The 27,807-nt window shown below is 39.4% G+C and overlaps 1 protein-coding gene across 3 annotated transcripts; it reads left to right on the forward strand.

Moving 5' to 3' along the window:
* The first annotated feature begins 95 nt into the window (after positions 1 to 95).
* Positions 96 to 27,788, forward strand: arvcfa (ARVCF delta catenin family member a). Of its 3 annotated transcripts, none has more exons than XM_044173961.1 (16): positions 96 to 225; positions 13,666 to 13,842; positions 14,848 to 15,452; positions 17,243 to 17,736; positions 17,824 to 18,007; positions 18,110 to 18,227; positions 19,564 to 19,732; positions 20,670 to 20,687; positions 20,833 to 20,904; positions 21,720 to 21,847; positions 22,798 to 22,948; positions 23,039 to 23,231; positions 23,566 to 23,677; positions 23,988 to 24,075; positions 26,534 to 26,610; positions 26,865 to 27,788. In XM_044173961.1, the coding sequence occupies exons 1-16, from the start codon at positions 202 to 204 to the stop codon at positions 26,955 to 26,957; spliced, it is 2,703 nt and encodes a 900-aa protein (XP_044029896.1). In that variant the 5' UTR covers positions 96 to 201; the 3' UTR covers positions 26,958 to 27,788. The 3 variants fall into 3 exon arrangements, with proteins under 3 accessions (XP_044029896.1, XP_044029898.1, XP_044029897.1); XM_044173962.1 differs by lacking the exon at positions 96 to 225 and adding an exon at positions 9,753 to 10,156; XM_044173963.1 differs by lacking the exon at positions 20,833 to 20,904.
* The last annotated feature ends 19 nt before the right edge of the window (positions 27,789 to 27,807 follow it).

Here is a 27,807-nt window from a genome sequence, read left to right on the forward strand (position 1 = left end):
TCAAAAATAATGTCAACATGTTTAAAAAAAAGAAGAAGTTGTTAATAGTTTTGTACTATGAAAATGAAGAATAAAGGTCTTTGGGGATATTTCAGAAATGCTCCTCTTCATTGCAGCCGGCTGGTGGCGTGTGTCGGTGTCTGTGTTTGATTGACAGCAGCTGGCAGGCTGAGCCCCTGTAGGGAACGAGAGACCAAGTAAATGAACTTGGCTACAGCTTACAAGGTAAGTTCATATGATGTGCTGCAGCTGACCAGCTAACGAGCTAATTGGTCTGCAGACTGACATTGGCAGTGCAATTTTCCCATTGAATGTTTGTTTAGTTGCTTGTTTGTAATTTAAAGGAGACTTTAGCAGAAAAGCTAATGTGGGTTGTTGTTCAAAGTCTGTGGCTCTTGTGCTGTGTCTGGCTCAGTGTGATCGTCTGCTCTGCCTGTGATGGAATGCTGGGACATGTTAAATCTGAAAACAGTGTGCACCGTTTTGCACACTGGTTGGTTTCCGGGTTGAATGCCACGTTTCCTTCGAAACAGTGTGAAACGGTGTGCAATGGGCTTTGAGCTAAGTTCTCTCTTGTTTGGTGGGTGTGTCAGAGGTGTTACCCAATCAGTAGCAACGTGTATTCAAAGGCAGTGCAGTGCGCTTGCTTTACACAACAGGGTGTTCAAAGCACCATTTAAATAAACTTTTTGCTTCATTATGTGGGGCTGAACGAGCCCTGATGTTACATGCTTTATGCAAGATTTGATTGGCTGTATTGAAATAAGGTCTTTGTCTACATAGAGGGATACCGGAATGATATTCCATCGAATTAATGCAAAACTATGGGGGCGCCATCATGAAACCAAAAAATATAAAATATAAATGTCTCCCTTTTAGTTTCTTTTTCCTCAATGAGAACACAGGGAGGGTGATTCACAGTGCGGATGTATATATTTATTTCAGTTGGACTTTAAAGGGTCTGTTCAACCAAATTATAGAAAACAACAAAACAAACAGTTTCTCACTTTCTTCTAGTGGTAAAATCCACAGCCCTCGTTCTGTGCAAAAACGCATTTTAAAATTCAACCAAAGCTAAAATGAGGTTTCATCACTCTGAGTTTGACAAATCGTGTTTTTCTTTTGAGTGCAAAATTCCCTCTTTGTGTTTCCACACAGTGTTTCCTTGCTGTGATTGAGGAATAGTAACACAAAAAGAGAATTTTGTATTTTAAAGGCAAATACCCATGAGGACTGTGGATTTTGTCCTCCATCTCTTACATCGGAATCCTGTCAAGAACGGATCACTTAACGGCCAGTATGGACTGGAGGGGTAATTACAGTGACCGATAACTCTTTCTCAAGACAACTTGAGAAAGAAAAGTTACTTACCCTTTAAGATATTTCCAAGATAGATATCTCAAAACCTGGGAGAAGTAAAACCAAAATATTACTAAAGGTAAAGTGAGAAAATTACTTAATTATCATTATCATTATCATTAATTAATCATTTTTTGTAATTTGGGTGAACTGACCCTTTAAATCCACCTCTAACATTACATAGATGCATAATTTTAATAAAACTTTACCTTTATCATATAAAACTAATTTGTGTGTATTCATTGATAAGTAATTAATGATTACAATGTTCTGATCATCTTTAGTCCTTTAGGCCTTGAGACAACCAAAAGGGTTGTGACCTCACAAATGAAACCTAATAATAATAACAACTTAATGACCAGTGATTACTATTCAGTCAATAGTTTAATGATATTCTGTTCTGCCTCTGCATCACAGATTGCTCTGTGTTGCCATGGTTCTTCTTGCATCTAGATGCGTGATATTATGATAAACAGAGCAATAAAAAAAGAACAAATATTCGTGAGGCTTCATCTGAGGAATGTGGACTCATGATAACCTCTTGACATGAGTTCATTTCATTCTCATCAATCTCAAAGTCACCTAAATCTTTTATGATACTTCTAGAGATGCTTCAGACTGACCTACATTTGTGCCGCTGAGTTTCTCTGTAGCAGCGGGTGTATCTCTCTCTTCCACTCTCTCTCTCAGACTCTTTCTCTCAGCTCATTGATATGCCTGATCATCAGAGGCATCGCTGAACTGGCTGATTGTCATTTTCAGCTGCAGTGGCACTGATGCATTTCATTTCCTCTCTGGGCTCTCTGTTGGTGTGATTAAGCACTTGCTGCAGTGACACTTGACAAAGAGGAGTTGGATTAATAGCACCCTGGCTTCTTTCTCCCTCGAAGGGGGGGCATATTTTATAATATTTACATTATTTATCAAATCACCGGGAATGGATGTATTGTAGTGCTGCTTCAGGAGAAGTTGTTTTCTATATGGGTGATCCTGACTGGCAGCCATTGCTGTTCCTATAGCTCACCAAAGGAGTGCAGCAGTACGTTGATGTGAAAGTCAGGACGTCAGGTGTTGCTTTGTCATTTATAGTCTGAGGGCAAGCTCTCAATCTGACTGGATCCTTTCCAGAAGCAGCAGAATTTACATAAATTTTAGGTTCACTTTTTGCAAATAGAACCGTTTGTCTGTACTTAACTTAAATGTTTAGAACCTCTTTGAATATTTGAACATGGAAATGAAAGGTGACCTTTCATTTTTGAAGCTGAATTGGTGACCTTTTCTGGTATTTCCAGTGTTATTATCCACTCTGTGTGACAGCGCCATCTGAAATACAAGCAGCATTCAACACGCTGCTGGCACCAACTTCCTTTTTTTGTAAACTCTTCATAGATGTTTTGTCTCTGCATTAAATTGAATTAGCCTCAGCTGCCCATGCCAATCTGAACAGAGCAGAGGTTGGCAGTGCGGGGGTTTAATTAGGACACAAATTTGCACTGACTATGCCTCTGTGTGGCAGAGTCCACAGGAAAAGGATGTGAAATGCCCTGCTGAGCACCAAAGACTGTGTGGGCATTTCATTGCAATTAATACAGCACCAAACACACTATAATGTAATATGTCTTTTTCTATGTGGGTGTTTGTCGACAGATCCTGTGTACTACGCTGTACTGTACCCCCTCTGTTCATCCCAGTGTGTATAGATAATAGGCAGCAATAATTACATTCATCTCTGTCACATGGCAGATGCAATTTACTATCCAGTTACTGTGGTGATGACAAAGAGCTTCATCATCTGTACAGGTGCCACAAAACAGCATTTACACATAAAGTGCCTGTTTTCAAATTCATCAATACACTCAGTAGAACAGTATTTATTCTTTTTGAAATTGTTTCCTGTGTATGTGTGTGTGTGTGTGTCTGTGTGTGTGTGAATGCCCGTCTCAGGTCAGGCATCAGGGGCAGAGAATAAATCACAGGATGTAGAAACACAACAAAATGAAAACATTATCTAAGAGTCCAGGTAGGAGAACATGAAGTCCTTCAGTTAAAAAAAGGAGAACATGGATGGAGTTATTACATTTTAATCCCAACATAGAAAGTCCTTGGTGGCATCAACACAGTATGCAGGCTAAGTTGCTGCTGTGGAAGACTTTAAGGCATTTTTGCTGCCTTTTTATTAGTTAGTAAACTGAGATTAAACACTGGAGAGCACTATGAAATATGGGAGAGGAGAGAGAGAGAGAGAGAGAGGGTGATAACATTCAAAAATGGTCCCCAGCCCACGATGTTACAACCATATGAATACAAAATACACAGTATGCACCTTAGGCGACGAAGCTTCCCAACTTCATGATTTTACAAAGAAAATCTTGCAATTTATCTGTTAAATGGACAAATTCTTGGAATTTCTTTCATGAATACACTACACTGGTTAGACTGCAATGACTGGACAGAGAAGACAAATCTTTTAATCTTGAATCCCTGAAAGGGTTTAACTCTTTCGGGCTTTTATACTACAAAGGGACCTTGTTGGTTGTTTAGAGTTCAGCCTGTAGGTTTTTAAAGCCACCATCAGTAGAATTAAACATTTTCTGATTTGGCACTGAGCAGTGTGTGACTCACCACAACCCTCCATTATCTGCCTCGACGAGTACACAGTAAAGTGAACTGAAAACAACACATAGACTGCACCAATTGTCACAGGGAGTGTCTCATTTTTCTGCCACCAAAAACATATGCCATCAGAATAATTAAAAAGATCCTATAATCATATGAAATTTCTACACATAGTTGCTTGAAGGTGCTGTATCTTCTGTCTCCTCAGTGGTTCAACAGTACTGATCTCCATCTTAGGACCAAGTTGAGAACACTTGGAGCTTTTCATACTGGACTTTAATAAAACAGGGCTTGTAACCTGGCTGACATTGCCACGATCCCTGCAGTCACAACTATCTGAGTCAAAGAACACATAAATGGTCTACTGAGAGGTGGAAAATGTCTCAGGGCCATGTGAGTCACACTTCATGTTGTCAGTAAATAAAAAAAGTTCATTTGATGTGTGACAAATGTTTGACTTAATTCCAGTCTTCCATGTTCTTTGCTGTATTTCTTCAGTAAAGAACATTTCTTTAGACATTCAGGCGCATGGAGACAAACACGGCAATGACCTACAATTTCTTTAAGAATGTCTGTGCAGTTGTTTTTGAACAACACTGCACAAGTTATGGAGAAAGCAAGATAAGGGGAAAAAGAGGGAGAGAGCAACACCAAGGCCGCAGAAGGATACATGAGGTTATTTAAAATAATCATATAATCATTTTCATCCTATGGTGAGTCCTTTCCTGTCCTGGTACAAGTGCAGTTTTCCACCTCCATCCACATACCCTGAGTGGATACTAGACAGCTTTATGAGCATGGTATGATACATGATAAAAAAGGATGCAAAATGCTTTGATTTGCAAAGTGCAATGGATGCACAAGTAAATGTCACTTGAAATAAGACGAGGGGGTCATTGAGAAGACTGAATGCTGAACTCATTTGAATTCAAGCCCATAAATTAACACATGATATAAACAAACATACAGTAGTCTGAGGCACATTCAGTTCATTAATGAAGTCCACTTGAATTTGGCGATGAATGAGCAGCATTATAAAGACTATGTAACTATATGAGCAAGGTAGAATTATAAATCAATCTATCAAAAGTCATGCAAATGCAGTAGAAAATCAACAATCAACATGGTGTTGCCCATGGACAAAACATACAATCACAAAAGCACAAACATTACGGAAATGTAACTTAAAAAATCCAGAAATGCTGCAAATATCAAAACACAGCATAGTTTTAGATAAGACAAGTGATGACTTTTTCTTTTTCATGATACTACCAGTGGGGGGTAGTGGCTTTAAAATAAGGGAAGCTTGAAACAGATCTCTAAGTGCTGAACTGAAGAACGAAATCAACACTCTGAAAGTGCTGAAATTGGATGATTCTGCAAAACCCCAGATAAAGTTAAATGCCAACGTTTTCAAAATAGTTTCTTTCTAGAATGTCTGTATGTGGTAGATACAATATGGTTAAGGTTAGGGAAAGTAGCCTCACTATATAAAGGGCACAGTACATGGAGCGTAAATCATGAAGTGCGGAATCGTCCATTATAAATGTAATTTCTAGGGATAGTGGGCTGACACAACATGTGATCAGACATGCGGCAGACCCAACGGAGACAGGCCCCAAAGAAGGTGACGAACATTCAGGCAGGGTATCCGTGAAAGCACCTGGTGTGTCAGGCACACATGGGTGATGGAGGTTAAACGGTCATTTGGGGTTTAAATCCAGAAGGGCCACTTACTTAACTGGTTGGACTGAGTAATGAGTTCACTGTGGGGAGGTTACCATAGGCTCATTCTAATGCCTGCAAGTTAAAAGCAATTCAGTGAAAATGACTGCAGGCAAGACACTCTGACACACACTGGAAGATGTGTATGTATCAGGTGGATACAGACTTTATGTCACAGCAGCTCTCACTGTCGTTCCAACAATGAAGCAGTTCTCTATTCAGCCTGTAGAGATGATGCAGAATGAAAATGTTGTGATTTAGACTTGTTTAACGTGCCTGTGTGCGCAATCTATTGCAAAGGAGGAACATGCATGTGATGTGGTATCAGGTAAAGTTTAGCAGCTCGTAAGTGAAAAGAGGCTCATAATGAATGGAACATTAATTTTGGCTCACAGATCCATACAGCTGACATTTTGTAACATTAAGTGTAATAAACTCAAAGTAATTTCTGAAAATGTACACCCTGACAAAATGTCAGTAAATCCAGTATAATTCATTTTAAGTATAAAAAGGTCTCATCCATCATGAGTGACATTTTCAGCTCTCGCACTAAGGTGTCATTCCCTGCTATCTCACACTGACTCGAAATTACCTGTGTGGGTTTCTGTTTAATTTTTAACTTCACTTCTTGTTTGTTTTGATGGACCCATGCAAAGCTGTGAGGAGAGCAAGTCTAGATATTAAATCTGGTAATGTAAATTTTTACAGTTTCAGACTGAAGTAATGGAGTTTGCTTGATCAACCTTTATCTTACAAGTGGTTTTCACAGTGACTAGAGAATTTACAGTGCTAAAAAGCAAAAGATGCATATGTATGGGTGATATGGAGAAAAAGCCAGAGGTTAGATTGTATGAATAGCTTGTGTGCTCATTTTACATCACAATCATCAAAACACCAAATTATGTAATTTCCTGTTGAAGAATGGTTTCATATCTTTCAACAGATGTGATCAGACGGTTATCCATTGCTCTGACATTCTGACCTTTTTTTTGTACTACTACTAGTATTTCACCTTGTTTTTAGCCCTGCTAGCAGCATGGCTTAGTGGGTGGCAATGTCAGTCTATTGGTCCACCGTTTCGGTCCAGCCTGAAATACCTCAACAACCATTTGATGAATTGTCATGAAATTTTGTACAGACATTCATGTTCCTCAGAGGATGAAATTAATGACTTTGGTGATCCCCTGACTTTACCTACAGCGCCACCAATAGATTGACATTTGTGGTTTTGAGTGAAATGTCTTGACAACTATTAAGTGGTTTTTCATGAAATTTTGAACACACATTCATGTCTCCCGCAGGATAAATTGTTAGCACTTTGGTGATTCTCTGACTTTTCATCTAGTGCCACAATGAGGTCAATTTTATTTTGTTGAATACGTTAGTTTATGACCAAATTCCTGCAAAACTATGACATTCCCATCAGCCTCAGCTGTACTTTGTGTTTAGCACTAATTAGTGAACGTTAACATGCTAACACGCTAAAGGAGATGGTAGTGAACATAGTGAACATTAGGCTACAAAGGCTCAAAGCAGCATTTGCCCAAGTGCAGCCCCACAGAGCTACTATGGCTGTAGGCTTTTAGGCTTTATAACACGGTATGTCATAGATTGTAACATTCACACAAGATTTAATAGGTAGCAACTCAAATTTGGTTTAAGTGGAGACCAGAGGCTCGGGTGTTTTTTAAAAATTCATTCTTGTCCTATTCAAAAAGTGTTGTGTCATCTGCTAGCTGGCTAATAATAATACTTGTATTTGTAATAGAGATGCTCATGATACTGCTGTTTTAAATATATTTTGAAAGAGTTTGTGTTCAGGGTAAAACCACCTATGGGGAGACCAGACATCCTTGTCAAAGGCCTCTCTGGTTATAACAAATATTTGTATCTTTATGCATTGGATAGCTTTGTTCATGTTTCCCCCGTATCTCTATTGGATATTCAGTTTTCTAAATGCAATTTAGTATATGTTTGATATTCATCAGAATATTTGATATTCATCAGAATATCAAACAGTAAAAAAACCCCACCTAGTGTTATGAAGCTGCTCTGGTGTCTGTCAGTGACCCAAAACCATTAAGACACTTAATGTTGGTATTTTCCATTTGATGGAACTTGTATTTTTCGAGTGTGGAGATGGAACAGTAGGAGAGCAGTGAACGGCAGTAATCATTTCTGGAACAAATGGATCCATTTTTGCATGTCAGTAGAACTTTCTAATGTGAACACATGCTGTTTCATGGATGTTGCTTTGATTTCACTATGGAGAGTTCAAAGCTTTTTTTAAATTAAAGGAGATGTCTCAAATGTTAGCTCCTCACTTTGAGGGAGCCTTTAACTACGCCTGAATGCTGCCAGTCATACCGAACCTTTGTCGTCATGGTAACAATAATAAACATGTGGTTAACGTTGTGCAACGGTCGCAGTTTGGTTAGGTTTAGGCACCCAAACTACTTGGTTAGGTTGAGGAAAAGATCATGGTTTGGGTTAAAATAAGTAAGGCACGTGACGTGTCATGTAAATTTACTCGTAAGTTAAAATAAGTCAACGTTGACTTTTGGTTTCACACGGGACACGAACAGTGGTCTCCTGGGTGAAAGTCCTGTGTCTGACACTTTTTCGCTCTTTGTACTACCTCACCTGACTTCTTCCTTTGCTCTCGTCGTAATTACTATGGCCACTAGAGGTCACTGCCTAAAATGAAACGTAAATATGAGTCGTGATAAGCTGCTTGCACAGAGGACCTATGCAGCCGTATTTTTGGGGAGTATGGTCTGGATGAAATGTATCACCTATCTTTTGATGTCTGAAACAAAGAATTCCAGTTTATTTTTTAAGTGTTACTTCACTGGTTTCTGTTGCTACTGTACTGATGTGTATATTTTGAATTATATTATCAAGGAGGTACCACAAAGTGAAAGATATCACCAACACTGTATTACATGAAATGAAAATGAAAATGAGAAAATGCCTTAAAATGCAAAGGTGTTAGCTTCAAAAATGACAAACTGCAGTCTATTAGCAAAGTTCAGACAAACCAAGAGGAAAGAAACACTGCAGAGGCCAATTAGGATTTTTAAATGCTCCAATGATCTTGTGGGGTGCTCTTAAATCAATAAGAAAGACAGCTGATAGAGAGCACTGGTCTGTGGATGATAGCAGATAATTTTTTTAACTTGGATTATTGCTGTCTCAGTGCAAGTGGTCTGATGGCAAATTGGAAGATGTACTGGATTGAGAAAGCAAGTAAGACATGGGCTTCCATCATGATCTAGTATTTTTTATTCCACTTGACTATTCTATTCTAGTCAAGTGGAGCAGTGGATCTTGTCTCAGTTGATCAACTGTGATTATTTCAGACCACTTCAGCTGATCTTAGACTCCTTTAAAAATGATGTAATACCTGCTACATCGAGAAAGAGCCCTCAAAAGACAACTACAATGAGTAATTAAAGAATTTATGATGACGACATCTTAAAAAGCAGGTGGAGCATTTACCTGCTTACAGGATGTTCAATCCCTATTTACATTTATATTCTTTGTTTTATTTCTATACAATGAATTGAGCAGGTGCTGTATGAAGATTTGTGGGCAGACTGGTGGGGAAAAGGGGTTTGATTTGTTTGGTACAGTTTACAGAACAAAGCCATTGGTTGGGTATGTGTGAGTCTCTCCGCCTGGTGCTGCATACAGTGTTTATGCACATTCCCATCCCTCCATCCCTCCATCCCTCCATCCCTCCATCCCTCCATCCCTCCATCCCTCCATCCCTCCATCCCTCCATCCCCATCCCCATCCCTCACCCTTTATTATGCTGCACATAGGTGACATGGAACTAAACTATTGCAGGCTGCTCTATGCTCCAGCTGCATCTGCTTGTGAGCCCACAGGGAATGCTGTGTGTGTGTGTGTGCATGTGTGTACTCTGCCTGTGCACCAAGGCTGCCAGAAAATATGGGTAGAGCACAGGCATTGCAGGGCTCTGCACTTACCTAAGCCATTCACAGGCTCAGCATCACACAGTTGATTCAGCACCTTGCTAATAGCGCACACATTAACTGCAGCACACATCAGAGGAGAAGTGCAGAAATGAGAGACAGCCCCGGCGTTTATTGCTTCTCAGTGTGTGTGTGTTTGTGTGTGTGTGTAAGTCTGTGTTGAGTAAATGTGTGCATGGTGCATCTAGTGTGTGTTTGTGAGAGAAAGAGAAATAGAGGCAGAGAGAGTGAGAGAGGGAGGCAGAGAGAAAGAGAGAGAGAGAGCGGACGTGTGTTAGTGAGAGCTGGGAGGAAGGATGGCTGCTCATGTTTGAACTGCCTCAAATGCTCAAAGGAAGATTCAAGGCAAAAATTCAGCAGAGGCAGAGAAACAGACGTCTCACTGGGGGACGCATCTTGTTCATCATTTGTGGGGAAGCAGAAAAGATTTGGCAATGCCTGCTGAAGTGAAAGAGGTAAGTGTGTGGTGGAATGGCTCTATTTGCTCTGTACGCTCCCTCTTTTTTCAGTTTTTTTTTTGTCTTCCTGCAGAGAACTCTAGCCCTTCACAGCTCTGCATTCTGCCTCTGTCATGATCAATGACAGAGGCATCAATTGCTTCACCTCCTTGCCTCTCACTGCTGTTCGGTGCAGTCTCCTTGTGTGCATGGGGACATGATGCGAACATCTTCATCAAGTGTGTGTGTGTGTGTGTGTGTGTGTGTGTGTGTGTGCATGCATGCGCATGGCTGTGCATGTGTGGAAATGCATAGGGGGGATAATCTTTGATTGCATTATGAGAAGAGGTTGTCCATCCAGAGGGAAAAAGCTGCACACACTCTGGTAAGTGTATTGCCATGATGTATCAGAGAAACATTAAATCTGACCATGCAGCATTTAACTATTTGAGGATCAGAGCACAGTCAGGAGTGAAAAGAGGCTCCAAATAGAAACTTTGAGAATGAATATCCATGCTTCCTTTTTTCTGGGCTGTCATTGTCAATCAGTGTTTTCTCTAAAAAGATCAGCTTGGTTGAATTATGGCTAAACAAGATGTATTGCATAGTGGACAATGGTGTTCCTGCAGGAAACAAGTCTTAAACATTTTAAGTCATTTCAGAGCCATTTTGATTCACAGTGTACAGTGACACATTCTGTAAATTTACAGTGACCAATATGAGCATCACTGATTCAACAGATAGTGGAGGGCAGATGAGTTGTGACAAAGTTGTGACTAATGTTTTCTGACATCAGTGGGCTGATGTCATGTTTTATTATCCTGTGGAAGCATTACTCTTTCAGTCCTAAAGTTTGATGAAGACGAACCGCTTGTTAAATCTAATTTATTCTCAAGTTTGATCACTACAAAATGACTTTCCCCAACTGATTAAGTTACAATCGAGAGTGCCCATTTTTGAAAACATCTTGTCTTTCTGAAATGGATTTGTGACAAGTTTGAATCATGGCTTGTGCCTGTTGTGCCCTTGAGCTGGACACCAAAATCTGAACTCACTCAGCATTAGATCAGACTCTGTGTCTCCCAAAATAAAACCCTGGCTGCAGCTGGCCTCAATACTGAGAGATGACGGGAACAAGATGCTAATCATGTCATTCTGTCTCCTACATCGCTGCACCGAACATCTATATACCATACCTCGTTTTTTTAAGTCAGATTCAGAATCATCATCTCAACCTATTTGGCTCTGTGAGCACACTTAGTTAGTGATGGTGCAGTGAGTTATTTAAATGAGCTTTGACTCACAGAGGCCTGGCCTTCCCTGGAGCTTGAATCAGACGGGGACAGCACACAGGCCCCTGTCCAGCCTATTATCATCCTCCAAATCCTTAATCAAGCTGTCTGTAGAGGACAGTAGTACCCCGTCTGTCTTTTGGCCAGGCGTTCATTTAATGCTGCCTAACAACATCCAGTTAGCCTCCCCCGGAGGTGTTCAAGCCAGGATCGTCTCCCTGCTGCCAATTTCTCCTGTGTGACCCTTTCATCTCCTCATCCCCCTGACACATTTTGTACATGGACATGAGGGGCTCTTGTGTTTGGTGAGGTGTTTGGAAAGCGAATCAAGCTCTCTCCCTCCACATTCAGTCAGCTGTTCACTGCAGCCTGATTTAATGCAGTGGAGTTGAGTTCTCAGCACTTCGGTTCGGTTTAATGCCGCAGCCTAGGAAAGAGTTGGGGGAGATTTATAAGCTTATTTGTTTTTTTTATCTCAGTACATCATTTGGCATATTGTGCCTGTACTATTGAGTGGTACATATCAGGTGAGTGTGTCATATTTCCTAAAATTGAATTGAATTGAATTGATCTTGAAAATTGATTTAGAGAGTTTATAAGAAATTCAAATAGTAAAACTGGTCATAAATGATGCAGTGGAATTGATTTTCTCCACAATAAAACCTTTTAATTATACTTGCTAATGTTTTGATGGGTTGTTTGTGCTATTGTTTGTCCTGGATTTTAGAGAAATTCAACTGCTGCAATCAGAAGGCCTTCAAGACTGAAAAAAGGTGTATCAGATAATCAGATATTGATTGAGATCATTAGAGCAGCAAAGCAAATTTTTGTAAACATGCTGAAATGAATGTGAAGTTTGTAAGAAAATCAGCATAAAATGTGTTTACAGTCAAATACAGCTTCCAGTTCTTTCTCAGACCAAGATGCTGAATAATTAATACAATCTGGTTAATGAAGCGCATTTAGTTGAAAAAGAGAATTTAAGTTCTACTTGAAATAAACAAGTGGAAATTACAGAAATATCCACATGTTGAACCAGAGCAGTAGCTGGGTTATTGATATGAAGTGTCAGTGGTGGTAAATCAGGTCTCACCAAATAACTTATATTACAATAATCACATCCAATCCCATTACAATGTTGTTGTATTTTGTTGCTTGTAAGCTTACATAACACAATGGGGAATGTCAACATCTGTTTAGAGGGATTAAAGCATAAAAATATGTCTAGGAAATGGCCAGTTATAGCAAATAAGTGAAAGACATAACCAATAATAACCAATCATTTCAATGGTTATTTTGGCAAATATAGATACAGATAACAATACAGATGTTGTTTCATCTCATGTATGAGATCCACCAGTGGACCTGACCTACTAAACTGTAACTGAGATGCCTGATGCCTATTTCTGAAAAAACACAGCCGTCTGATCTGCAAAAGCCTCCCTGTAAGATGTTATCTGTCAGTTTTTGTACATATCAAAAGAAGTAAATCTGCTCCCTGAAATCATTACAAAAGTTCTAACAAGTGCACAGAAAGTTGGACGATCCATTTAAAATTGGCTTGTAGCAAATTTAAACAGGAATTAAGCCTATTATGGCTAAAATAAATGAAAGAACACTCCAGTGCACATGTAATTAATAACCAATCATGCATGCATATATCAAATGATTCTGCTACATCAGGAATAATTTCTAATTGTTGTTATACCAATAACATACTTTAAAGCAATTATTACCTGATAGAAATAAACTAACTGATATACTGTGCATCTTAGTCTGCATTAAAGGATATGACACTGGAGAAACCCTTCAACCACTTAATTAAATAATGGGAAGATTGCCCAATTTGATTACAGCTCACCAAAAAAGCTTAAACACAGAGAAAATGTCTCTGATTTTCCAGACATATATTAGTCTAATTTGAAAACAAGTGTGTACATTGGCATTTTTCAGCACAAATTCAACAGTTCATGTTTCAAATTATACAAATGATATGATAATGGAGTGGAAATGAGTTGAGTTCTCAACACTGATTGCTCACAACCCAGCAGTGCAGCTCCCTTATCATGTGAAGACAGCTTTAATGACATGGTGTGCTATCATGGTGTTGTCTACCCCTTAATCATTTACCTATTTGTGTATAATGTAAACATTATGTACATAATACACATAAGTGTTGCTGGAGTGATGCTGATCAGTGACAGTGCCTTTCTCATTTCTGTCTGTGTGGTTTAGGAACAGAGTTCAGAGGGGCCTCCTCCACTATCGTTGTCCCAGGAGACTAAAGAGGCGACTCTGGATAACCCATCCACCAATGATGAACTGGACACACCCACCTCCATCGCCTCTGTGATGACCTCAACCAATGAGAGCTCCACAGAGACCGACACCCCGCAGCAGACAGACACTGAGGTTCATGACTTTATGTTTGGTCATACTTTGTCACCACCTACTGACTTCCTACAGTTTGTCATAACAGTTAAAAAAAAAGTCTAAAGGCTGCAAAAGTTTTCTTTTTTTGTTTTTAATTTTATAAATGATAATAAATATATTTTTTAAATTATGAACATATAGCTAAATTTGGCATGCTTTTTTCTATGGTGTGATTAAATGTCCTAGGATTGACAAAATAGGAAAAGTGAGGAGTTACAAAATAAGAGCCAGTAAAAGACACATGTACTTGGGAATTTTTGATTTCGTTTTACATGTTATTTGCTGGTATCCATCACAGATACTGTAAAGTTCTCTTCAACAGATGGGGTTATAACACTGAGTTTCAGTTACACTGATAGGCAGAGAAAGAAATTGCACTCTGGGCCAATGGTACTGTGAAATTTAATGCAATTGGGTATTTCATTTAGTTGTTACATATTTACATGTTTTTCTGCCTTGTGTCTTAAAATAATAGGTTTTGCTCACACTGTCCTAGGAAAGAGTTAAAATTATAATCAATTTCCTAAACCAGACAATTAAATTTCCTGCAATTTACTCTCCTTCTAAACAGTGGCTGGACCTCAAGTTGTTTCATCAGAGTCCAATCTAAACTCATTTTCAACAAGGGGAATTAATTATTCTTTGGCAGGAAAGAAGAATTCATTATTTACTGGTGGCTCAGAATACCAGGGAAGTGCTGAAATGATGATGATTGATCATTGCTATGAGAAATGAGCTGGGGTGGGCTGTACAGTTTAAATAAGAAATAAACACACACTTTAGGTAACAGAAGCATGTTTAGTCTATTCCAAGTAAATTAAGACGAGATAGTTCCTGCTCTGACTGTAAAAGCACCAATTTGGTGGCATTTAATCTGAGAGAGAGAAAACCTGAGCCCTTTCAGACAAATGGGATTTTAAAGACTAACACAGATTCTGATTAGATTTTGTAGAGATAATAGTTGTGGCGCATCAATCCTTGTAGGAGTCCAAGGCCGTGGAACAAGAGGGCGAACAGGCTGCCAGTGAGACCCAAGAATCCTCAGAGACACAGCAGGAGAACTTCCAGATATCAGACACTGATCTCACATCAATTCCAGAGGTTCAAGATAACACTCCTACTGAACAAACTGTTCTTGAAGCAAACGTCGAGTCTGTTACACCGACCACAACGACCAGCAGCATTCCCACAGCACCCCCAAAACCTGAGTTGGTACCGCAGTCAGGGGAGCCTCAGCCAGTGAACCCAGACAGGCAGAGCAGAGTGTACACCCTCTCTGACAGCTACAGAGGCATCGAGGGTGACTTATGTTCAGGGTATGGAAGCTTGTCCCGCGTAACCCTCCACAGCTACTGGCCTGCCAAGAACTTCCAGCCTGGGGCGCACTACACCTTACCCTTCCTCAGGGACAGCTACGCTCCTGCAGGCATCAGCAGCCAGACAGAGGAGGATGGTGTCAGCGAACGGGGAGAAAACCCTCTGGACATGAAGACTGACCACCCAGCTGCCAGTTACCCAACACTGGGAGGAATCCACCAGTTCAGGCCAATTACCACCATGGAGCTCCTCAGGGAGCCCTCCAGAACCAGGTAAGAGGATGGTACATTAGATAAAACTTCATTGATCCCACAGGGAGACTGTGTAAATGGGTTTAAAGGACTTTTGTGGTCACCATGGTACCTAGATGTAGGGTCAAATACAGTCCAGACACTATACTTTTTTGAAAGGGCCTTGGGAAAGTGAATCAGTAACATTTATGTGATGATTTGTCACTCAGTCACTAAAGTACACTAAAAAATTACCAAGTTTTAAAATGTATCTTCATACAAAATGATGATTGCACTAACTGTGTCCTCTGTTACCTAGCAGGTTTGGGATTGAGTCTGTTTTTGTAAGGTCAATCTTTGATCCCATTAAACCTTTTTGGGTCAGAAAGCAGGGTAAAGTAAACTCAGTCTGTGTCACTGAAATATCAATATGGTCCCTGATAATGAGATCAACTTTAACAAAGGCTACTAGACAGCCATGGAAAGCCAATTCATCTTTGACATTAATAGCAAAAATAAACTAACAACAGCGGTAAACAACAAGAGGTAAATGTGACCAAATGTCTTGACACCAAGCTAATTTAACTCTATGGTGTACCTGGTTTTCAACAGACAGTTTGACTGAATTTCATACATTTCATTCCAGCAGTTATATTTTACACAAAATAACGTATTAATGTCAGTGATATAATATGCTTTTTAAAGCTTTGAATGGAAAGATGCACATCTATGAAAAACTTAAAAGCAAAAACATCTAAATATTATTTTTTTTCCTTGTGTGGTCCCAAATTTGCCTAATAATCCAACTGAACTGCCAGTTTGTTTTAAAATCTGAGATGTTGACAGAGATTCAGAGGTCTGGTACCAGGCTAATCACAAATGAAACAAGAAAAACGTAAAGAAAGAGAGAGAGTGTATGTGTGTACTGCTATATACCTGCAAAAGTAACAAATACAGGACCAGCTGTGATAATACTATATATTAAACTTTGTAGCTGCACAGACACCCAGTAGTTGCCTCTCTCCTGTTCTTGTAAGTCAGCATGGACAACACAAAGACAGATGGACAGCAGTTAAGTAGCAGCTGGTATCAATCAGGAATGTCAGCATGCTGCAAAGTCGATAAATAAGGAGGTTTCACCTGTTATTGCGTGCCAGAAGCTTTTCCTTAGTCCATATAAAGTGACAGAGGTGTTTACAAAAGATACAAGCAACTCACTTATGCTGTTAAACTCACTGAAGCCCAGTCTATTAGACTCAGCAATCCCATTCAACTTGCTGAATACAAAAGGAATAGTTAGACATTTTGGGAACTATGTATGTTCACTTTCTTGCTGATAATTAGATGAAAAGATTGATACCACTCTCATGTCTGTCTGTTAAATATACAGCCAGGAGACAGTTAGCATAGCTTAGCATTAAGACTGGAAGTAGAGGGAAACAGCTACCCTGGCTCTGTCCAAAATCCACCTGGAGTCCTTTTGTCACTGCCAAAGAAATAGTGCAGCATGTATAGCCCCCCACCAAAAAACGAGTTTCGGAATAAACAAACAAGATGTAACAAGATAATGGTAGGTGTTTTTTTTAACCTTTGTATAGAGCTAGGCTAGCTGTTTACCCCTGTTTCCAGTCTTTAGGTTAAGCTAAGGCGATCGGCTGCTGGCTGTAGCTTCATATTTAGTGCACAGATAGTAGTATTGTTCTTCTTTTCTAACTCTCAGCAAGAGAGTGAATTAGTGGAATTCCCATGTTGGAAATGTTGATTAAGACTTTCTTGTAACTTGTAAAATGATCCCACCATGCATGCATAAATGACTTTCTCTGTCTCTTCAGAGGTGGCTATGATGACGCTTTCATGGCCCAGCTGGAGGGGAACCTGAATCCTTTCTTCCAGGCCATGTGCCGAGCACAGACTCTGCAGTTTCCCCACAAACGCAGCAGCATGGTCAGCCTGGACAGCATTCGCAGAGACCCGCGCTGGAGAGACCCGCGCTGGAGAGACCCCAACCTGCATGAGGTGATCTCGATGCTCAGCCACCCAATGGACCCGGTCAAGTCCAATGCTGCCGCCTATTTACAGCACCTGTGTTATGAGAATGACCGCATCAAGCAGGAGGTACGCCAGCTGAACGGGGTGCCGATCTTGGTGGAATTATTGGACCACCCTAAAGCTGAGGTCCACCGCAAGGCTTGTGGTGCTTTGCGCAACATATCCTACGGAAAAGACCACAGTAACAAAATGGCCATCAAGAACTGTGATGGCATCCAAGCTTTAGTCAGACTACTGAGGAAGTCTAGCAGCATGGAAGTCAAAGAGTTAGTCACAGGTACAGCTCAATTCCTGAGTCATCCTTGAGCCATAAACTGCAACCCTTCATTTTATTTCTACAGCTTTTGTATTCTTTCCCCTGCAGGCACTCTGTGGAACCTCTCCTCACACGAGCCACTGAAGATGATGGTCATCAACAACGGGCTTCAAACACTGACTGATGAGATCATCATCCCACACTCAGGCTGGAGGAGAGACTCAGCCAACCCCTCCAAACTGCTGAGTGCTGAGTGGACCACAGTCTTCAAGAACACCTCTGGATGTCTGAGGTAAGCTTAACTGCTGTCATGGAACAAATGACAACAGCTACCAAAAGCTTACTTGTAATGGACCAAGTTCTCGCAGCTTTGCTAACAAAGTTGTTTCTGCAGGAACGTCAGCTCAGATGGGGCGGAGGCTCGACAGAGGTTGAGGGAGTGTGAGGGGTTGGTGGACGCACTCCTTCATGCCCTTCAGTCAGCTGTTGTCAACAAGGACACTGACAATAAGGTCGGTGAAGTGAAAAAATTCAACCCACAATGTATTTTTTGAACATTTTATTATTTATTACAGCCACTATGTGTAGAATTTTGATTATGGCGTCTTTCAAATTTCAATAGCATCAGTTTTTGTTTGTAAAAAAAAAAGAGTAAATCTTGGTGAAAATTCTTTGTTTTGCTCTCAGTCTGTTCATCAGAGGCCCTGAATCTGTGGGTTTGGAGGGGGAGGTGGTATATCAGCATGCAATGCTCTCTGCCACAGTGAAGCTTTTGATGCTGCCACTATTCACAGTGACTTTAAGTCAGGGAATATTACTTTTGTTTGCATAAGTGAAGAGTAGTAATTTTTAAGTTTCTCATACCTCACTGATATAACATCAAATATAAAGAGTAACTAAACACCAAAGTTTTGGCTGAAGTGCCTCTACGCTGGAAATTCAAAAAATGTCTCTATAATGTGAGAAAAGTATCAACATGGCAAGTGCTGGGAGGGGGCGCAACTGGATAGACCTACAACCCATCAGAGCAATGAAACATGTGACATTAAGTAGCGGTGAGCGACACATGTAAGTTGAGGTGGTGCTTAGTCCGTTTTCAAGCAGGAAAAAAAATGGCCGCCTGGTCACAAACTTTCTCAAATTACAGCTAAACAGTACACAAAAATGTATTTCTGAAAACATTTGAGGCGGGAAATAGGAATCTTGATTCATATTTGATTAGCACTGCCTAGTTTGACAGTTTGATCTGAATTTTGTGAGCCTGGTGCGTTGCTGGACGGACCTGCAGACTGGACACAGGTCCAGTCCTACACAACCAATCACAGCAGCGAAACGTGTGACACATGACTTTTCAAATAGGAGGGAGCAGGGGGTGGAGGATTGGTTGGTGACAAAAGCTGCCACCATATACGTCACCTGGCACCAGATCAGCAAAGCAATAGCTGGGTTTCAACCTGTAGAGAGCAATCGCTATGCATGTTTCTAGCACGATATATAGAATTCAAATACTTTGCACTAAAATATCAAGATTTGGACCTGAACATCCATCAACAACACTACTGAATACCCATAAACCTTGGGTTTTAGCTGAAAAAGTGGTTTGGGGATTTAGTTACACTTTAAGTTAATAGCCTGTACACAATTGCATTTGATTCAGGTATTTAATGCAAATCATCAGAGTAATCAAAGTATCAATACGGTTCTCCAAAACAAAAAAAATCAATACATTTTATTCTGAAAAGTTAACTGAATAATTAGTCAGTGTAATCACCTGTATAATTCCCACAGTTGTATGACTTTCTGTACAGCATCTTTGATTAAAATCTTCTGTCATTGTCCTCCATTTAGTCAGTGGAGAACTGTGTCTGCATCCTGCGAAACCTGTCCTATCATGTTCACAAAGAAATACCAGGAATGGAGCGATTTCAGGAACTCCATGCCAATCATCTGATGAAGTCAGTGGGACACCAGAAGAAGAAGAATGAGCCTGATGGTTTTGGAGGGAAAAGACCTAAAGGTTGGTAGGCTATCATATGTGATGACATCACAATAATCATTACTGGTTGAGTTATTTGCTCACTGAGAAATAAAACCCATGTGTGGGTGACATCTACTGTATCTTGGTGTTTCTTGAGATACAGAAGATACCTGTAACAATTAACACCCCAAATTAAAACTTAATTTGAGATTTGAGCCTGAAAAGTTGCTTAAAATAGCACAGTTTCTGCAACTCAGATTACTAAAGCAAATGCACTGATGTCTCTGATTGCAGAAGCACTGAATCATTTTCTGAAGGTTTATGGATGCAAACTTATTTAAAACCAACCATTTTCTCTGTTTGAAAATGTTTATTTACTTTCATTGTGTCTTGGCTTCAAGCATGGGTTTCACATTTCCTGCCCCCTTTTTGTGCCAATGAGAGCCTGAAAATTTCATAACCCTGCATATGCAGGAGCTGATGATATATTTTGGTCTGTGGGAGGAGTGCCAGGTTCCAAAATTGAAAAAGGGTGGTTTTTACTTTGTTTTTACTTTTTACATCAGTAATGGGATTTTTACACCATGCAATTGATGTAACAAGCAACAAGGTTTTTCAACTCTGAAAAACTTTTGGTAGTGATGCATAACCCATATAAGTAACAATTTGAATTACAGCTGATATACAGTAATTAATGGGCTGCAGCAGTTTGTGCTGCAGGGAACAACTTAATGGAGAAACAAGAAGGTTAGAGTTAATTGTGATTTAAATTTTTATTGCTTTTCACCAATGCTAACCTTTCATCTAATTGCATAAAATTGACAAATGCCTCTCTGACATTAACCTGATACTGTCAGTTCCCCAGTGTCTCACCACATGGAGGAGCTCTGTGTTTTCTGCTGCTGTGTCCTTTTCCAGCATAATATAATCTTTGACGTTGTTCTTTCTTATTTTCCCTTCGAACCGCATTCATCAGAGGAGTGGTTCAATCAAGGTCAGTCTGCTCGTTACTCCTAAATATTTTCATGGCAGTAATATTGTGATTCAATATCACATTTGCTGACATTATCTGTCTGTGTACTGATATAATGCAAACTGGTGTTTGTGTTTGTGTGCACATATGTATCTGTGATGTACAGGTTGGAAAAATGGATTTATGGACAGAAAATACGGTACATTGGATTTACCAAAACGTACAGAACAAATGAAAGGTATATACTTGAAAAACATAACATCAACTTCACATAAAACATTAAACTGAACTCAAATACTGACTTACAGTGACATCAGGAAATAAGTAGGCTATATGTTAGGCTTATTACTAATAGATTAAAGGTAGATACATTATGAAGAGCTTCCATTATATATCATCATCATCATCATACAGCACTATAATTGAGCATCAATACCTGCTTTCTGTGTTATGTTATTTGCTTTGTATGCATGGCATTGGCATGACCTGATATATTGTTGGTACTGCTAAACTACCTTTACCTTTTGTATAGCCTTATGGCTGTTTGTAGCCAAGAATGCATTCTGTATATAGAAACTGTGGGGGAAAAAAATCACAATACTACAGTAGGGCTGAATACTGTATATGTCGATCTGGCTGCAGAGATCAGAACTAAGCGTAATGCTTCCTACACTCTAGCCAGTGAATGCAAATCAGAGTGACAAGCATGTTATGGTCCCGGGTCAGCTTTATACTACTTGTCAGCCGTCTAGCAGCCTCCGTACAAAAGGCTCAGTACAAAAGACCTCTACAGGAGTCTGACAGAGTTGTAATTTTCTTGCGTAGAGTTTTTCCACTGACCTGCCTACTGACCTAAACTAACATAGATAGAAGAAATTGTGGAACAATTCTAATGTATTTGCATATTATACAAACTGGTTTGGTGACTTTAAGCAAATTATTAATGACACTGATAACTACACCATCATTTATGTCTTTAGCCACTGATGGTTATGGAGGCACTTTGCCACTGCTTGAATGTTATCCCTGATGTTCCTTGCCTTTCTGTTAAAGGGTTGGAGCTGCTGTACCAGCCAGAGGTGGTGAGGCTCTACCTCTCTCTTCTCACTTGCAGTCACAACCACAACACCCTTGAAGCGGCCGCAGGAGCATTGCAGAACCTTGCTGCGGGACACTGGGCTGTGAGTGGATGGAATAGTTGCTAGTTATTTCTTACACTGATGACTTTACACAGGGGTTGTGATTGTGGAGTGTATCCCTAACATCAAAATGGTCTCTATAAGGCTATAAATTGGAGCATTAAACTTTAAATTGATGCAGTTATCAAGTGACACTTTGTTGGCCCAGTGTACTCATGTGTATTCAAAGTAGATTGCCATGGCTGCTGTTGTAGTGTCCTGTGTCCTTATACATTATATATGAAGCACATCCAGGATTTATCTCTAAATCAAATCATCACTATCTCTCTTTGCTGTTCAGCTTAAGGACTTAAAATAGAGCTGGACAGTAAATAAATAACAGACATCAGTTTGAATTGGGGGTGGATTTACCCAAGTCTGTGTAAGGTCAAACAAGACAACCTCCTCAGGCCCTTGCACGAAGGCCTCCTTTCCTAAAGCTTTTTTCTTGGCTGGCTGGGTTGTGTTTCTGGGGCTGCATCAATTTTCAAGTGTGCAGAAGGAGGGAGATGTGGGGTTGGTCATCTTAATCCAACTGGACTCTTGACTTTGTCACCAGCCTGCATGATCAAAAATCACTTTTACTGTTATGTGGATCCATAGGCCTGTCAAATAATGTGCTTTGCCAAGATATACTGTGCCATGAATGTCAATATAATTTAAGATCAACGCTGAGGCGGAGCTCAGTTTAAAGGAGTTTTAAAATCCTTCAATTTTGAAATTGAGTTGCGTCACACACAAGAGAGCAGTTGAGAGAGTAGAACGTTGTTCTTACTTACGGTATAGTTGGCAATTGATTTTTATAATGTACTTGTGGTGATATGAGTGCTTTTGTAAAGGTGGAGAAATGAGTCAGTAGTTAAGATATGAAGGGTGGCCCCAAAATGACATATACTCCCAAAAACGCTAATGCTGCATCACTCCGCTGTTAAATATTTTGTGTTTGCTTGTAGTGGTCCAGCTACATCCGGGCCACAGTGAGAAAAGAGAAAGGGCTGCCTATTCTGGTGGAGCTGCTGCGCTCAGATGTGGACAAAGTGGTGCGAGCTGTGGCTATTGCTCTTCGCAACCTGGCGATGGACAGAAGGAATAAAGACCTAATAGGTACAGGTTTGTAACTGTCATCTACATGCACATAGCTCTACACCTGTACACTCACACTAACTTTGCTATGTTGTCTCTCTGTCATTACAGGGAGCTATGCTTTGAGGGACCTTGTTGGCAATCTGCCATGTGGGCAGCAGCACCCAGCGAAGAATCTTGAGGGAGATACGGTGGTGTCTATTCTGAACACTATCCATGAGATCATCACAGATAGCCCAGAGAACGCCCGAGCACTCATACAGGGTCATGCTGTGCAGAAACTGGTGGCCATCAACAAATCAAGGTACTTAAATGTCTTTCAGCTAAATTGCAAACTTCATACCTTTACAGTAATGTTAAAATACTGCATTCCAAACTAAACCATTAAAAGCAAATAATGATCAAATAATAATGGTACAGCCTGCTAAACAGTCAGGCTGTAATTTGAAATCCAAAGTAAAAGTCTCAGATATTGTCCTTTTTTTCAAAATAACATGGAAAAAAAGATAGAAGAAACTGCATTGGTTTTATAGTGTAGTAGTAGTATAGTTTTATAGTATTTGCTGCTGCAACTGCTTAATATACTGCTTAGAGTTGTCCTCTGTTGTTTACCACAATGTCTAATGATTTGTTGTCAGTCAATCAGCACGGGAGACCAAGGGAGCTTCCCATGTGCTCCAGACAATATGGGCCTACAAGGACCTGAGAAACACTCTGAACAAGGCCGGTTGGAACAAGAGCCACTTTAAGGTATTTGTTACTATTTCCTGGCCATTTAAAACTCCAAGAACATAGACAGAGTCAGCATGCATTATCAACTACATAAAGGTTTCAAGAGCAACAAATCTTTTATTTTGATGTGGCATGACTATACAAACCCCTTTATACCTAGTAGTAGTAATGTGTGTCGAGAAATAACATAGTTGTCAATCATAATAAGGATAAGAATAAGGAAAAAACAAACATACATTCAGCTGTGAAATTAGCTTATAAAATTAGAACAGGAAAGAATAAAATTCTGGTTGTCATCTGGTAACGAATTTTTTTTTGTCTTTCAAAGCCAACAACTACTGGAGTGACTAAAAAATCCAAGAGTGGAAAGCAAGGCAGCGATGACATCACCTTGCCTCTCATGGACAAAAACCAAGGTCAGAAAATCATTCCGTGCATTCCGTCAGCAAAATGTTATTAAACCATCATCTAAATGAGAAAAGTGTCCTCTAGCTCCGGGAACAAAAAATGCTTTTAAACATACTGTGGTTCTTGTCATATCAGGGACAAAGAAATGGGCATTTGCAGTCCCAGACCATATTCTTCTGAAACATAGCCTTAAACCAATGATGTGCTGCGAAGGTTATCAGTGCACAGACTTGGCTTATTAGCCTGAACAGTCTCTCCCAGAGGCAAGGCAGGCTCACGCATCACCAGTCCCATTTCATTTGAACGTTATTCCAAAAGGGCACCCAGTTTCCCACATCAAGAGCGACCTCTAGCTTCCTACTAAAACAGGGATTTTCTCTTAAGGCTTCTGTATAAATTATGAACGTAAATTAAACACCCTTTGAAATATGAATTTGGGGGGAATAGGTATAAACTACTTTCAATGAATTATTTCATTGCATTTGCCTGTTTCTCTCTCTGGTGTTTAAATTAAATTGTCTAAATTAATAGATGTGCCCTTTTGGAAATTAGTTTCACTTAAAAGGGCAATAGGTGCACACCCTATGTATGCATCATGTTAGGTGTGCAGTATACACTCTCAACAAGTGGTTCTATAGTGAACATTTTTAAATTCTATATGGTACCCCTAAACATTTCAATATATAACCACCAAATAAATTAATTAAATGCAAATAAATTAACATTAAATTAAACATGCTCAACAATTTTGGTAATTGATAGATTATATATTATTATAATAGATAGATTCATAAGAAAAAATGCCAAATATTCATTTGTTCCAGATTCTCCAATGGGAGGAGTTGCTGCTCTTTTTCACAGCTTCTTTGATGACTGGTCTGTTGTGAAAAATTACTGTTGGTTGATGGGCTCCTGTAGACAGCAGTAAAATATAAAGCATATTTGTAATTTGATTGTTTTACAGTAAAATGTTTCACAAATGGATGTGGAGTGAAATGGTTAAATAGACTTTTACACAGTACAGGAACGTCATCTTCTCTCACAACAAGAGTCGTAGCAGTAGAAGAGTAGTAGTAGTAATCTAAGAGACAAGGACACAGGCTAAAATTGAGCCACATTTATTGACTGAAAAGTTTTGTCAACCTCTGACTAATAGCTATGTAGCCAGGTCTTTGTTTACATTTATAGGCAATAATTTAAAAATTGTAATATGTTTTTAAGAAGCGTTAGCTAAATATACCTAATTTTAATAACTCTGAGTAAAGTTATGTGGAAAGAGATTAGTAAAATGAGGAATAACCCATCCAGCTTTGCTAGCTAACTGGTATGGTTAATGTTAGCTAGCATTACCGTTAGCCAAGCTACTTTCTTGAAATAAATGATCTCCTATAAAAACTGAAAGAAGACATAATCATGGAGTTGTTTCTACAGTAATATCAAAGATACTCTATAACAAAGATAACGCATTACAGGTAGCGCCAATGGTATGAAACAGCATACACTTCCTGTCTCCTAAGTGGGCGTAGTCGACTCTCCCCAGTTAAATAATAAATATAATAGTATTATTAAGCAAAGAAACACACGATTTATTTCAGTTTTAACTTTTAATTCATGGTTTCACGTATAAGTCTCTTTAGATTTCTGCTTATACAGTGGGAAAGCGACGTCGGCAGCACTGCAGTGAAACCAGACCGACGGTTAGAGAACAGATGTTGCCAGATCTTGTCAAAGTTAATTTTCTCCTGATTTGTCTGTCTGAAAAATGCCATTTTAGTGTCAGAATGTTCGGAAGATGTGTGGATTGTGAAAAATGGGTCCGATATTTACTTTGGCGACTATGGGGCAAAAGAATCTGTCATAATCTGTGCTCACGTTCACTTCTCCCATTGGATTAAATAGACTCAGGACCCACCGCTGGTCTCCTAAAGGGGCGGGGCAGCGGAGAAACCCACGTGACACAGAAACAGGAAATGGCTCTCAAGTGAGCCGTCTCCCTTCTAAACCGTCTCTGGTCATATACTTACCATATGCTGCTTGGTGACACACCTAGTTTAGTTAAAGTATACATCACAGGGAAAATTTTCAGTTGACAGTTAATGTTAGCTAGTTACAAGGTTAACTAATTAGCTAGCTAACATCTTGCCTTAACTGACATTTAACTGACATCTAGCTAACTGACAGGTTTTAATAATGAACCTTTTTGTGGCAAAAGGTTCTTTGATTTGGGGTTCCTTATTGAACCATTTAATGAGAGAATCTTAAAGAGTGTATAGTTTTGGTCTTCAATGATTGAACTCACAATTTCCAAAAGCAGGCTACTTATTACAGGTGGCTGGTTGACAAATGTCTCCCTACAAACTGATTCACATCTGTTCCTTTTCTCTCTTCATATATTTCCAAGACTCCCCTTTGCTACATCTTTGCCATATTGTGTACTGCTAATTTGATTATAATTTTCCCTTGCAGATGTATATTCCAGTTTAGAGTTAAATGATAGAGTTGGAGATGGAAAAGGGCCTGTTGTGGAAAGAGACACGCTCCAGGTAATCTGCCATTTGAATGTACTGAATGCATCTAAAAAAAATCAGACAGCACATAAACATTTGTTTTGCATATAGCCTCATTTACTTAAAAGTAACTTCCTATTCCTGGTTTGGAGGATACGCAGATAAGGTAACAGTTTTGTTTTACAGGATTTCGTTTAAAAGGATTACTTTCTTGTGACTTGTGTTTGTAACTGTCAGTGTTGTTCATGCAAATGGACTAACACTGGCTGTTTGCATATTTCTTGATCAAGGCGATAAGTGAGAGAAAACACTTCATCAGAGCTGGCAGGCCTGCAGTGGGCCTCATGGATAACAAACCTCCACCACTGGACTCCTGGGTGTAAACATGACAACACGGCCAGTCAAGCAGGTTAAATCCTGTAGAGACACTTTCCATTGGTGAAATACGGATTTGTGCCATTTGATCTTTCTTGTACAGACAGAAACACATTCAATTAAAATCATTTCTTTTGTTTACAGGAAATAATGTGCCAAACATTTACATGTATTTATTATGGAGGTTATTTGGAAATAGATTTGATGGATTTTGTCATTTAGGATGTCTGTATGAATGTCTGTATGAAACTCATGATGCAAACTGTAGTGAATCATGACTCCAAAGAATATATGACATGTACAATTTGAATTTTACTGCTAGATAAGTATGAGATAATACTAGTTTGTCAAGCTATTAAGACCTAAAGTGACATGTGGATCTGTTGTTGTCCATCCCCATGGGTTCTGGGCTAAAGAAGATTCTGATATAAAATAATTTTCAAAATATTTTTGGTCAGTGTTTGAGATAATTAGGATTAGGGGTATTGTCGGCCTAGTCATCAAAAACATCCAATTTATTTGGAATTCAGTTTATTCTAGACAAACCTGCCATCAGACTAGACTGTGCGGTCATTAGCAAACCCTCTCTATTCCATTTGTTTCACGATAGGGTAAAGGGGATTGTAAATGTGTAACAAATGACTGTTAATATTCTAAATGAAGGTATTTATATTGTAATATTTATTGTAATACCCATGTTATTAATTACAAGTTATTGCTGTGTATTAGCCAATACTGGTAAGTGATCCTACATTCAATACAACTCTGCTTGGCAGTGGTCCTTTTTGCATTGCGATGTTGAATGAAAAATGAAAATAAATTATGTGCATAATTTCTCATTTTTATTTGTATTCTCTT

This window comes from Siniperca chuatsi, linkage group LG18 (genome assembly GCF_020085105.1).
Source record: "Siniperca chuatsi isolate FFG_IHB_CAS linkage group LG18, ASM2008510v1, whole genome shotgun sequence".
Classification (NCBI taxonomy): Eukaryota; Metazoa; Chordata; class Actinopteri; order Centrarchiformes; family Sinipercidae; genus Siniperca; species Siniperca chuatsi.